The sequence below is a fragment of the Tetrao urogallus genome (genome assembly GCF_951394365.1).
Source record: "Tetrao urogallus genome assembly, chromosome: 21".
In the NCBI taxonomy this organism is placed as follows: Eukaryota; Metazoa; Chordata; class Aves; order Galliformes; family Phasianidae; genus Tetrao; species Tetrao urogallus.
The window spans coordinates 5,442,776-5,454,312 of NC_136834.1; the positions used below are offsets into that span (position 1 = coordinate 5,442,776).

General features: G+C 42.3%; 1 protein-coding gene across 1 annotated transcript; it reads left to right on the forward strand.

Moving 5' to 3' along the window:
- Positions 1 to 2,358: 2,358 nt before the first annotated feature.
- Positions 2,359 to 10,202, forward strand: LOC306954400 (putative glutamate receptor; the record flags this gene model as incomplete). The annotated part of the gene is made up of 10 exons (XM_079545488.1): positions 2,359 to 2,437; positions 4,745 to 4,776; positions 5,826 to 5,885; positions 5,993 to 6,172; positions 6,355 to 6,581; positions 7,267 to 7,364; positions 7,856 to 8,073; positions 8,491 to 8,716; positions 9,320 to 9,567; positions 10,101 to 10,202. Exons 1-10 carry the CDS (start codon positions 2,365 to 2,367, stop codon positions 10,200 to 10,202), a joined length of 1,464 nt encoding a protein of 487 aa, XP_079401614.1. The 5' UTR covers positions 2,359 to 2,364.
- Between the last annotated feature and the right edge of the window lie 1,335 nt (positions 10,203 to 11,537).

Genomic DNA, 11,537 nt, shown 5'->3' on the forward strand with positions numbered 1-11,537 from the left:
AAGCAGTTCAGAGCATCTGCGAGAAATCCGAGCTGATCTGCTGGTATCTTTTTGGTTTTGTCCTATAGAAAGAATGTGCTTATCATTGATAGTGTAGCACCTTGCCATAATCCATGTTGTAAGAATGATGTGCACCATTTGGTCTGAAGTGCAGTAAAAGTAATCTTGGAGCTCCCCTGCACTGCAGTGCACTGTGAGTCCCACCCTTCCACTTTGGCATCACCAAGTACGTTATTATAAGCATTTCAAAAATTGAAACGTAAGCAAGTTCTGACTGTTGAAGACCAGTTGACATTTAGTGATTGATGAACTCAGTGGCATGTATAGAAAGGGCTTAGGGAGGAAGGTGCAAGCTGCCCGAGACGTTTCCATCATGGACAGAGCTTAAAGTCAAGTAAGTGTGAAATAATTCTTTTCTTACTCAAGTGTGGGCATGTTCCAACTCCCCTGCAGGATGTGCTGTAATGATTTACTCTGCTGAATTCCTGTGAAAGCAATCCTTTGTAACTTCAGAGCCTTGATGCTGCATTTATAAATGACCTGGCCCAATAGAGTCAGCCGTTTGGCAGGGTTGTATGTAGCTCACTTCTGAAGTGGAGATTGTAAGTGGAAGGATGAAGGGGTTGGGAATTTCATGTCTGTGTACACAGTTCTGTACAACCCAGAGTTTGTGGTTTACCTTGAAGCTCAGACCTTTCTTCAGCATTCTGGGATGTGAGGAAATACTACTGTATGTAACTGGTTTGCGAGGGTTCTGATGTTGTACCTGAATCTCCCAACTGATCTGAAAATCACAGCACGGAGAAAGCCTTCAGCTAGCAGCAGGAGTAGACGGGAGGTGGGCACAGCTGAACAGGGCAAGGTTCTGCAGAAGGAAGGCTTTTAGAGGACCGCACTGCAGGCCAGGCAGAGGTATTTGTACTTTCCGAGTCTCAGTGCAGTATCGAGCCGCCGGAATGACCTGCTTCCAAACTTCTTGTGCTGGGTGCTCCCTTCCTCTGTCCCAATGCAAGGTGCTCCGCAGCCTGCGCTGCCTGCTGGCACGTCCTTCCGCAGCAGCCCCGCGCCTGGCTCCTCCCGCTCTCCTTATAACGGCGTGGATGCAGCCAGCGTTCTGCTCCAGCACTTCATTTGCCTGCCCATCGACGTGCTGCTGCTGGGACCCAGTCAGACAGACCAAGCTAGGAGAGGCTGAAGGAATTGCTGTAAGTGAGATGCTGCCTTCAATCACTGCTGTGCTTGTAGCTGGCAAAGATTGAAGCTCGTGTGCAACAGGCTGTCACCTTTTTTGCTGATGGCTGTTCATCTTTTCTACTGCTCGGTTTAATTCTAATGCCTCCCTTCAGCACTGTGTGCAGAAGAGTGGCTGAGGGGTAATGTTGTCCTTTTTTCTTCATATTTTGAAAGACTCAGAAATTTCTAGAGCCAATTCTAGCTAAGTAACATCATAAATCCTTACTTTGTTTTGCTGTAAAACTTGAGAAAATGCTGTGGTACTTTGTTAGGTAGGGGGTGAAGGGGTGTTGCAGTGGTTCATTTAAGCAGCAGCTGAGCAGATCCTTACAGGTTGGAAGGCACTGAACTCATCTGTCCTCCCATTATTCTCCCTGCAGGTGATTCCATTTATCCTTAAATTATCTTGGTACCAACACGGAGTTAAGGAAGTACATTTGCCTTTGCAAAAATGCTCATTTTGCACAAAATGTATCCTTTTTTTTTTTTTTTTTTTTAGACAACCAGTGTGATAACAACTCTTTCATTTTTATTACCAGCTCAGAATAGCTTTTTTTTTTTTTTTAATCTTTGTAAAGATCATTTCATAGTTACATACTCAATCATAATGAAAAAGTAGCAATAATTTACTGGTTAAATTTACCAGAAAACAAAACAGAACAGCTGTTCCTTGCTGGCTCAAGTGCATCATTCCTGCTTTTTTTTTCCTCTGCAACCCAAAAAAGGGAAATTTAACATTCTGCTTTTATGTCTCTGAAATAAGGACCTCCTGAAAAATCTCCTGTTTATCGATGCCTGCACACTGACCCTGCACCTGAGGAGACATTGCCTCTCCTCTGTAGGGAGCTGGCTGGGAAAGATACAGTGCAACAGGCAGTGGATACATCCATTTCATGTGTTCATCACATCGTTTTTCTGCACTAAAGTGTTCCCAGGGACCTGTTCTTTAATGTTTGTTCTATTTGGTCTCAGATGTGACCTTGTTTGAATTGGAGCTCTTCAGAATTGAGATGCAGAAAATCCAAGATGTACTGATTTAACTCAGCACTGAGGAATCATAAAACCAGTATTAATGATTTTCCTTTAACTTCAACAGGAAGTTTTCTCTAAACAGTAACTATTTCTGCTGCAATGGACAAAGGACTTCACTTTATGTTCAGTGTGGTTACAGCTGTGCTGCTCCTGAGAGAATCAAGCCAGACAGGTGAGAATATTTGGCCAAAAAAGCTAGCTGCATTCAAACCTGTTTTTTTTTTTCTTCACATTTCTTTAATTCTTGTTAATAGTAGTGCTAGATTAGGACACCGTCTTTAAAACTTGCTTGAGATTTGGTTATGAAGACATTGCCAGGACCTACCTTAGGGCCAGCAGGAGCCTGCCAGTGACTTGTGCACAGCAGTCAGCTGGTTGGATCATGCTGCATCCCCAGAGCTAGGAGCTGGGGCACTTGCTTTTGCAGCTGAAACAAATGCTGCTGTTTTAATCTTACTGTGGCTTTTTGGTGTTCTATGTCTCAGTGGGAGACATAAGGAGGAGCTTGGCCTTGCAGCATTACTAGGAAACAAAAATTGGCTCCTCTACTGGTTCTCCTGCCCCTCTCACCTGCCTGTCCCCTACCTGACCAGAGCTGGTGGTAGCAGCAGGTTGCTTCAGGTTACGTATACATCAGTCTTTAGCTTTAGTGACAGTGGTCAGTTTCTCTGATACTCTTATCCTGAGTGTCCCAGTGTACTCCAGAACCGTCATCCATCTGACCTCTTGGTTCAGCTATCCCGCATGGTCACAAGCTGCATAAAGGGAAATGTGGACAGAAGGTACCAAGGGTTACTAACCTAGGCAGAGGGGGGACAGAGTAGAAAAGTGGGGGTGAGGAGGCCAGTCCTTGGTTTATCTGTGCTAAATGCTTTTTGTTTTTGCTGTGGTTGCTGATTTTTGCAACCATGGTTGTTTCCTGCAGCAGCAAACCTTTGGGGGCAGGAGTGGAGGGATGAGACCCTTTGTGGTGTGCTGTTGTAAATTCTCACACCGAGGGCTTGGCCCCTGAGAAGAGTCACTCTGATGAACTTAGAGTTAGGGCTGCAACTCGATTACTTATGGTCCTTTCAGCAGTTCCTACAATGGGGCTTTGAACAGCTGCATCCAGAGCCACTGTGGGGGAGCTGAAGCCCTCGGTACAGACTGTTTTCTTCCAAAAAACCCTAGCAGGTCTTCAAAAAAGGAGCCTCAAACAGCTTTCACTGGCTCTAATGAGTTTCTGAAGAGAGACAAGAGAACTCCTTTGTGAAGATTTCCAGCTCCCATGGAGAGCTGTGGAGGACAGGGAAAAAGCAGGTTTTGTTTTAACAATAATGTGGAGTTCAGCACAAGAAAATGCAAATCCAAAGAATGAATAATACATAATGAATGAATACGTTGTTATATTTAATGAGAAACTCACAGTTTTGCTTGGAAGAATAAAAGCACTCTAATTTCTTTGTTTTATTTTATTTTATTTTATTTATTTTTTTAATTATTATTTAGTTTTGGCTTTTGCACTGTGAATTCTTTGATTCCAGGGAGCAATAATGTTGCACACTCTAGGAAAAAAAGGAGAACATCCTGGGTAGTTAATATGCTATACATCCACACAATTGTGTTTTTCATTCTGCATCTCAATTATTACAGTTTATATCTCTTGCAGATTTGGGGAGTTGAGGTATTCTGGGTGTTATGATAAAGGAAGCTGTGGATCAAATAATTCAACAGATTTTGTTAAGAGCTGCACATCGGAGCAAAGAGTAGAGCCAAAAGCTTAATTAATCTCATTAATAATACTTTTACGAGTGGATTTTTACTGAAGAGGAAACAGAAGGAGGAGAGGTAATACGGAACAGCAGATCAGTAGCAGATCTGGTGACACTCAGGTGTTCTGCAGTGAATTTTCACAGGAATGGAAAGTCAGAGCAGCTGTAATTCTCGGGGAGAAAGCAATTGAATGAGGAAGAGAAGGATTTCTGCCCCAATGGTTGCGAGATGGTCTCCTTTGTCTGCTTTTAACAATAGGAACCTATCAAGAAACCCTTTTGTCTTGGAATTCAATGCTGATGAACTTCAGGTTGTTTACAGGGCTTTTCCTTAGGGGTGCAGAGGGGCTTTGGCAGGAGCTGGGAGGGGGGGTGGAAATCTGAGTCGTGTGAAGCAGCAGGACTGCTGGCTTTTCAACTCATCAGGAAGGGCGATTCTGCAAAATCTGTTTTTCAATGTGTGAGTGATAATAATAATAGAGGTAGAATTAGAAACTTCTGCAGCCTGAATCTGTCTATGTTTCTGCCTCTGTTTGCTTGGCATTAATACTGTGTTGTGAATAAGGAAACAATCTTACAAAGTTACTACAAGTCAGCTGTACTGTGAACTTCTGAGTCCAAGGATGATCATTCTGTTGATGTAAGTGAAATGAGTTTATGAAAGTTCACTTTTAAGGAACTGTAAGCATAAACCCTGCAAGGAGTTGATTTTGTTGTTATTTTTTCAGGAGCAATGAGGAATGATGATGCTATGATTAAGGTATGTTGAAGTTCATTGATGCAGGGTTACCAATAAAGTCATATGTACAAAAGCTCTTGGATATTAAATCCAGAAATAGATGAGTTCCCAGCCTGCAATGTGTTTAATCTGTGAAGACAGCTTTAGTAGCAAAAACATGAACTGTTCTGAAGTATTGGTGACCAGAAAGCATCTTCAGTCTGTAAGGTTGGAAGATGCATTCTTGAATTTGGTGTTTCATGTGAAAGTGAATTCATGTTTGTCACGGAGTTGACCAGATCAATCTATGTCCGTGACAGGGGCGACAGGCCTCTGCCCTCCCCCCCCCCCCACCCCAGTCCCACAAAAATGGGAAGGAAGGAAGGGAGGAAAAGAACAGCGGCAACAATCTATGGAGGAAAACTTATTTTACTATAATATCGGAATACAAAATAACACACTATATACAATTTAATTGAAATTGAGATTAATAAATCAGACAAGATAAGAGAGAGAGAGTTCCCGGGACCGATTCAAACCTGAAAAAGCTTGGAACGGCTAGGAAAGCACCCTCCAGCACCCACTGCAAGGCAGCAAGAGAGCACCCCCCCCCCACCCGGAAGGGCCAGATCCCGTGACTGCTGTAATGGACAGGGATAGGTACTTGGAACTGGGGCAGTGACACTTTAATGCCCCGTACACTACATGATGTTTTGATGTGGAATACTGAAACCCAAAAACAAAAAACAAAAACAAAAAAAACATAGAACCATGACAATGTTTTTGCTTCATCTCAGGTTTCCTGCTGTTTTGTCTCCAGGAATTGCTCTCTAATGAGGCCTTAATTGGCTGCTAGCTGTTTTGTCAGCAGCACAAATTGATCTCTCTTTGGAAGACTATGTGCACTTTGTACCTGAAGAATTGTGACAGCATTTAACGTGATTTTCTTTTTTATTTGTATGTTGACAACATGCCATAAAGTGAAATGCTTTTGATTGATGAATTACTGTCATGGAACACGCTCACATTATAACATAAACCCTCGGTAAGCAGGGAAATCCAATTATTTTTCCTTTATTTTTTATTTGTAGGCCAATGACTTGAGGGGACCAGAAGAGAACCTTCCAGCTTTGACTGTCACAACAATCTTGGTAAGGCAGTAACAAAGCCCTGTAGCTGGGAGATAGCTGGAGTTAATTCACAGCCAGTCACACTGCAGACTGTGGTGGCATGTAATTGTATTTCCCTGTTTATGCAGGAAGATCCTTATGTCATGGTGAGAAGTGCAGAACTGGAGGGATACTGCATTGATTTGCTGAAAGCACTCGCTTCAATGCTTCACTTCAGCTATAAGGTGAAGGTGGTGGGAGATGGGAAGTATGGAGCCATCTCTTCCAATGGGAACTGGACAGGAATGATTGGAGAGATTCTGAGACAGGTAACTTTCATTTTATATTTGAGAAACTGCAGCATTAACAAGGAAAGGAGCCCAGGAGCTGTGCCTACCTGGCTATTGGCCACGTAGGTATCTGTCCACTCAGCCTGGGAAGCATTCTGTTTTAGTGATAAAAGTCTTCAGGCAGGCTGGATGATTGGTTATATTTTAACTACTTCTTACAGGAAGCAGACATAGCAGTGGCTCCCTTGACAGTCACATCAGCAAGGGAAGAGGTAATCTCCTTCACTACGCCATTCCTGCAGACTGGGATTGGAATCTTGCTTCGAAAGGACACCAGCTCTCAGGAGATGTCTTTCTTCCACTTCCTGGCTCCTTTCAGTAAGGAGACCTGGACTGGCCTCCTATTTGCTTATGTGCTGACGTGTGTCTGCCTCTTCCTTGTTGCCAGGTACAGATGTGTTTTACAGTTTTTGCTCGAGTCAACTGCTTTCCCAGCTATGGAGAGATTTTTATTTTTAAGAAAGTACCAGGGTACATTTTGCTTTGAGAAACTTTCTGTACAAATCCAGAAGCTGAGCTAATAAAGCTTAATGGCAGATTAAGAGTAGGAACTCCCAATGAAAATCACCGTATCTCTTGATGTGGATTTTCCACTGTTGTCAGAAGGACTGTGTGTTTGTGTTTCAGCTTTTTCGTTCTCACTTTTTTTCAAAGTTGTTTTTCCCTCTGACCGTATTCCTTGGCACAGTCCTTTCTCCCAGAGTGTTTTCATGCACTCAATCCTACACTGAATTTTGTGGATGAATTTCTTTCCCCTCCCTCCTTTCCCAGGACATTCAGTTTTCTCCTCCTCTCTTCATGAGGCTGCACTAACGCTCTCTGCATTTGCAATTTTGAACAAAAGTTCTATTACTGCTTTTCCTGTTTTATGCCCAGTCCTGAGCCTTCAGTGTTGCAAATACTTGAGGTATTGACCAGGAGCATTTTTGTCTACTAGATAAACTGGGCTACAGGTAAAGGAGGACCTCTGATGGAAAGATAGGGCATTTCCAGGCTGTCTGCACTGCTGCACATCATGCTGCAGGATTGCTTTTTCCTTTAGTGTCTGGTGTCATCCTGTTATTTCCTCATAGGCTGAGCCCTTATGAATGGAATGAGCCAAAGAATGAAGAGAATCACTTCACCTTTTTAAACAGCCTCTGGTTTGGAGCAGGAGCGCTCACGTTGCAAGGTGAGCTGGGAGGAGCTGATTGCATATCCAGCACATACGTGCATATGTACTGTGTATGCCCAGTGCATATAGAGTGCTGTACTGTATGGTTGGGTGCTGAGGGAAAGGATGATAAATAGGGACTCTTGGCAGTGCTAAAACAGAGATGTCTTGATTAGGGACTTGTGCAGGTGGCTGGCTTCATGTGAGCACTGCATGTTTTCTGCTGTAACTCTTGCTCCAGGACTAACCAGTGCACTTATGTTTTGTGGAGTCTTTTTTTGTCTTTTTTTTTTTTTTTTTTTGGCCAGTAGTATTACTTTGGCTCTGCATAGCATGCAGCATTGATGCTATTCAAACCAGCCACTGAGGGCTTTTTAGGCCCGTGTGTTCCTAAAACAGCTGCAAAGCAGCTTTCGCAGGTTGGCATGTTTAAAAAGTCTTGTGCTGGCTTTGTCTCAGGCTGTCTCTCTCACCACCCGTACTTTCTGTCGGCTCCATTGGGCTCGCAGGTGTCACCCCTCGGCCCAAGGCGTTCTCTGTGCGGGTCATCGCTGCCATCTGGTGGTTCTTCACCATAGCTTTGCTGGCTGCTTACATCGCCAACTTCACCGCGCTGCTGAGCTCTGGCAGCGAGCAGCTCCCGATCCAGACTTTTGAAGATCTTGTGAAGCAAAGGAAGCTTGAGTTTGGGACACTGGATGGCTCCTCCACTTTCTACTTCTTTAAGGTGCAGAAAATTTAACTGTGCACGTACATGCCTGCCTTAGAAGTGCTAAAGTGCAGTCAAGCTGTCTGCACATTGGGTCTTACAGCACCTTCTTCTCTGTAGACTGTGTCAGTTCTCTTGTACTTCAATGTGATTGGTATATGTTGTTTTCTTATCTCTTCTTTCACCTTTTCTTTGAGAGAGAAGCATGCAGAAGATTTTGTGTTAATAGTGTATCCTCTCTTAAGACAGTGGTACTAGTCTTCAGGGGTTATTCTTGTGTACCTTGAACATAAAGTGCTAGAAAGATGGTAATTTTAATTGGAGGGCTGAAAGGTAAATGGTTTTAAGCATTCTTATTCTCTAAATATTTTCACAGTCACTGCACATAGGCAAATATTTTTCTGGATAATTGTTTCACACGTCACTTTATTGCAGAACTCCAAGAATCCCATCCATCAGATGATCTATGAATATATGGACAAGAGACGAGACCACGTTTTAGTCAAAACCTACCAGGAAGCAGTTCAACGTGTGATGGAATCCAATTATGCCTTCATTGGTGAATCCATCTCTCAAGACCTTGCAGCCGCCAGGCACTGCAATTTGATCAGAGCCCCTGAAGTTATTGGAGCCAGAGGATTTGGCATTGCCACTGCCCAGGGTGAGTCACTGTGTATGACTTCTGTCCCACTTCTCCACTTGGATTTTGTGGGTTTGAAATAGTTTGTTAGAGCAAAGAGCCTGGAATAGCTAAATCCTGAAACTCAGAGGCTTTTTTCTATGTATTAAGTGTTCTATGTACTAATAATCCACTATGAACAAATAAACCCAGTTATCCAATATTTTCATTCAGTAAATGAATTATCACTAGTGCTCGCTGTTATTTTGAACAGCAGCTTTTAAAAATTCCCACTGCTAATGATACCAGGTTTGTTTTTTTTTTTCCTGTTTTTTCCTCCTGCTCTGTGGTACCAAGAATGCAGAAGAACTCTTAATCAAATTTGTTCTCTTGTAAGCATGACTGATAGTATTTTTCAAAGACTTCAAACTGTCATTATTCTGTGAGTGGATAGGATAGGAATGGTTGTTATCTAGTTATCCAAGAAAGCACTCAGATTATTTTGCTGCACTCTGCAGAAAGACCGTTTGAAAGCTGGGAAGCAGCACCCAGCTAACCCTGCTTTGTCATGTAGTAGCAGGCTGATTACAAATGTTAGTGGCTGTGACCTCTCTTACGTGCTTTTCTCTTTCATTCTGCTGCCAGCATCCCCGTGGACTAAGAAGCTGTCAGTTGCTGTCCTCAAACTGCGCGAATCGGGTGATCTTGACTATTTGCGTAACAAATGGTGGGAGTCCAGCTGCCTTCACCAGAGCAGAGACAGATGGAGCCCCCTGCAGCCCCAAGCTCTGGGTGGGCTCTTTCTTACTCTTGCAATTGGCCTTGCATTAGGAGTGATTGCAGCTATGGTGGAGCTGTCAAATAAGAGCAGACATGCTGCTGGACATGTCAAGGTGGGTGACTGTCATCATCTCTGTCTTCCTCTTGGGCTCCCTTCTGTTTAGTGTGGGCATTAGTGCTCCACTGGGCGGAATGCTGGCTTTCTGACCATGGCAATCTTGTTTGTCTGAGGAGAGAAATGTAATGGGGAAAATACATGCTATGTATTTACTCTTTAAAATCCTTGCTCTGTTGTTGCTTGGGCTATGTGACGGTTATGTAGCCTAAGCAATATAAAAATTTTAAAAACCTTAAAATATTAAATAGAAGCATTTACTGTAATGCAGACCGACTGCACTCCAATACTCCCGTGTGTACAGAGGACAGTAAATCATCAATAACAAGTTTATTCTCAAGTATGGCTATTCTCAAGTCATTTGACAAGCAGGAAAACACGTAAATAAAACTGCACTAGAATTTGAATGTGTATTTTGGCGTTCTTGTTCTCCCATCCACTGCACTGAAAGTCTAGTGAACATTTAAAAGCTGGATTCTACAATACAGAGAAACTTATCCCCCTTTTTTTTTTCCCCCTCTTCTTTTCCAGAAATCTTGTTGCTCCATTTTCACAGAAGAAATGTGCACTCGTCTACGTATAAAAGAAAATACAAGACAAACCCAGGAGACTTCAGGGAGGGCTAATGCTTAACAAAAATTCTTAAGGAATGGGCATATATTGTGCTTCTACCATCTATATGTCATAGGAGCTACATCGCTGTAGGAAGATATTTTTCTGGAAGAGTAGAGTGTTAGTTTCCTAATTACAAACACAGTACTTCTGGATTGATGGTGGAGCTGGTTATAGAACAAAACCAAGCAGCTTGGAAGAATTTGAATTGATAAGAGGGAGAGTGCAACTGCTAAAATTAAGGGAGGTTAAGATGGGTGATCACATCTATATTTAATTTAGAAGTTTACCATGTAAGTGCAGAAATGCCTGCAGGAGTAAGTGACTTGGGATAGGTTAATAGGAAGCCTCTGCATACTAATTATAGAATGAGGTGCAATCTTGAAAATTAAAGCTTTTATCTGACTCTTCTAATCAAGAATAACTGCTTAAGATTTTAATTTTAAATAGAATGTATTTTTGCCTCCTTCTAGGCAAATGATAGTGATCACTGTGAAAGTCATTTCTGAATCAGAAAGGACATTACTGATGCATCCATCCCAATAATGCAGGATTTAACTGTATTCTACACAAAGGCCTAAAATCTGAGAAAGGGAAGCCTTACAGTTAAGGAACTAGACTTAAGAAATGTCTGTTTTCCATCAGAAGATATGTTTCCTTGTTTAGCTACAGAGGACAGTTTGTCTAGTTAACTTGACTAGGAACTATTTAGGAATAAGATTCATACTTAAAATCCAAGAGCAGTAGAACATGAACACTGGCAAACAAAATCAAAGTACAAATTCAGTAGGCAAGGGTGAGTAACGGGCATTTCTTGTTATTTTCTTGCTGTCAGAGAAGAATCTTTGAAGTTATGGGGAACGGTTACTTTGGTTACATATTAAATAGTTTTCTAATTAAGTTGTTTTTCATTTCAGAGGTGGAATGGCTGATGCATGCACAGGCTGTTTTGCAAATTCAGGGTTAAATAACTGCATTTATGTACTGCGCAGCTGATGGAGCAGGGCACAAATTCAGTTCCTTAGAAGTGGTTTTAACTGCACTGCATGAACAGAGAGACTAATTCCTCTCTGTTCCAGCATTAAATAACTGAAGGAAACAGAAATTAACATGTCTGTGACAGGGATACAGCTGGTTGTTCCTGAATAAAGTGTTCAGATTCACTGTGAATGCAGTGCAGACTTAAACTTCTGATTACTGCTAAGTAATTTAGTATGGATGCAGCCTGCCTCTCCCCCCCTCAGCTTGTTAATAACAGTGGAAGCAGTAGGAGTTAAGAGTTCTTTAACTGGTGGTAGTGCTGTTCAGTTATCTACTGTGTGCTCTCACATTGTGACAGTTCTGTTTTAAATGCAG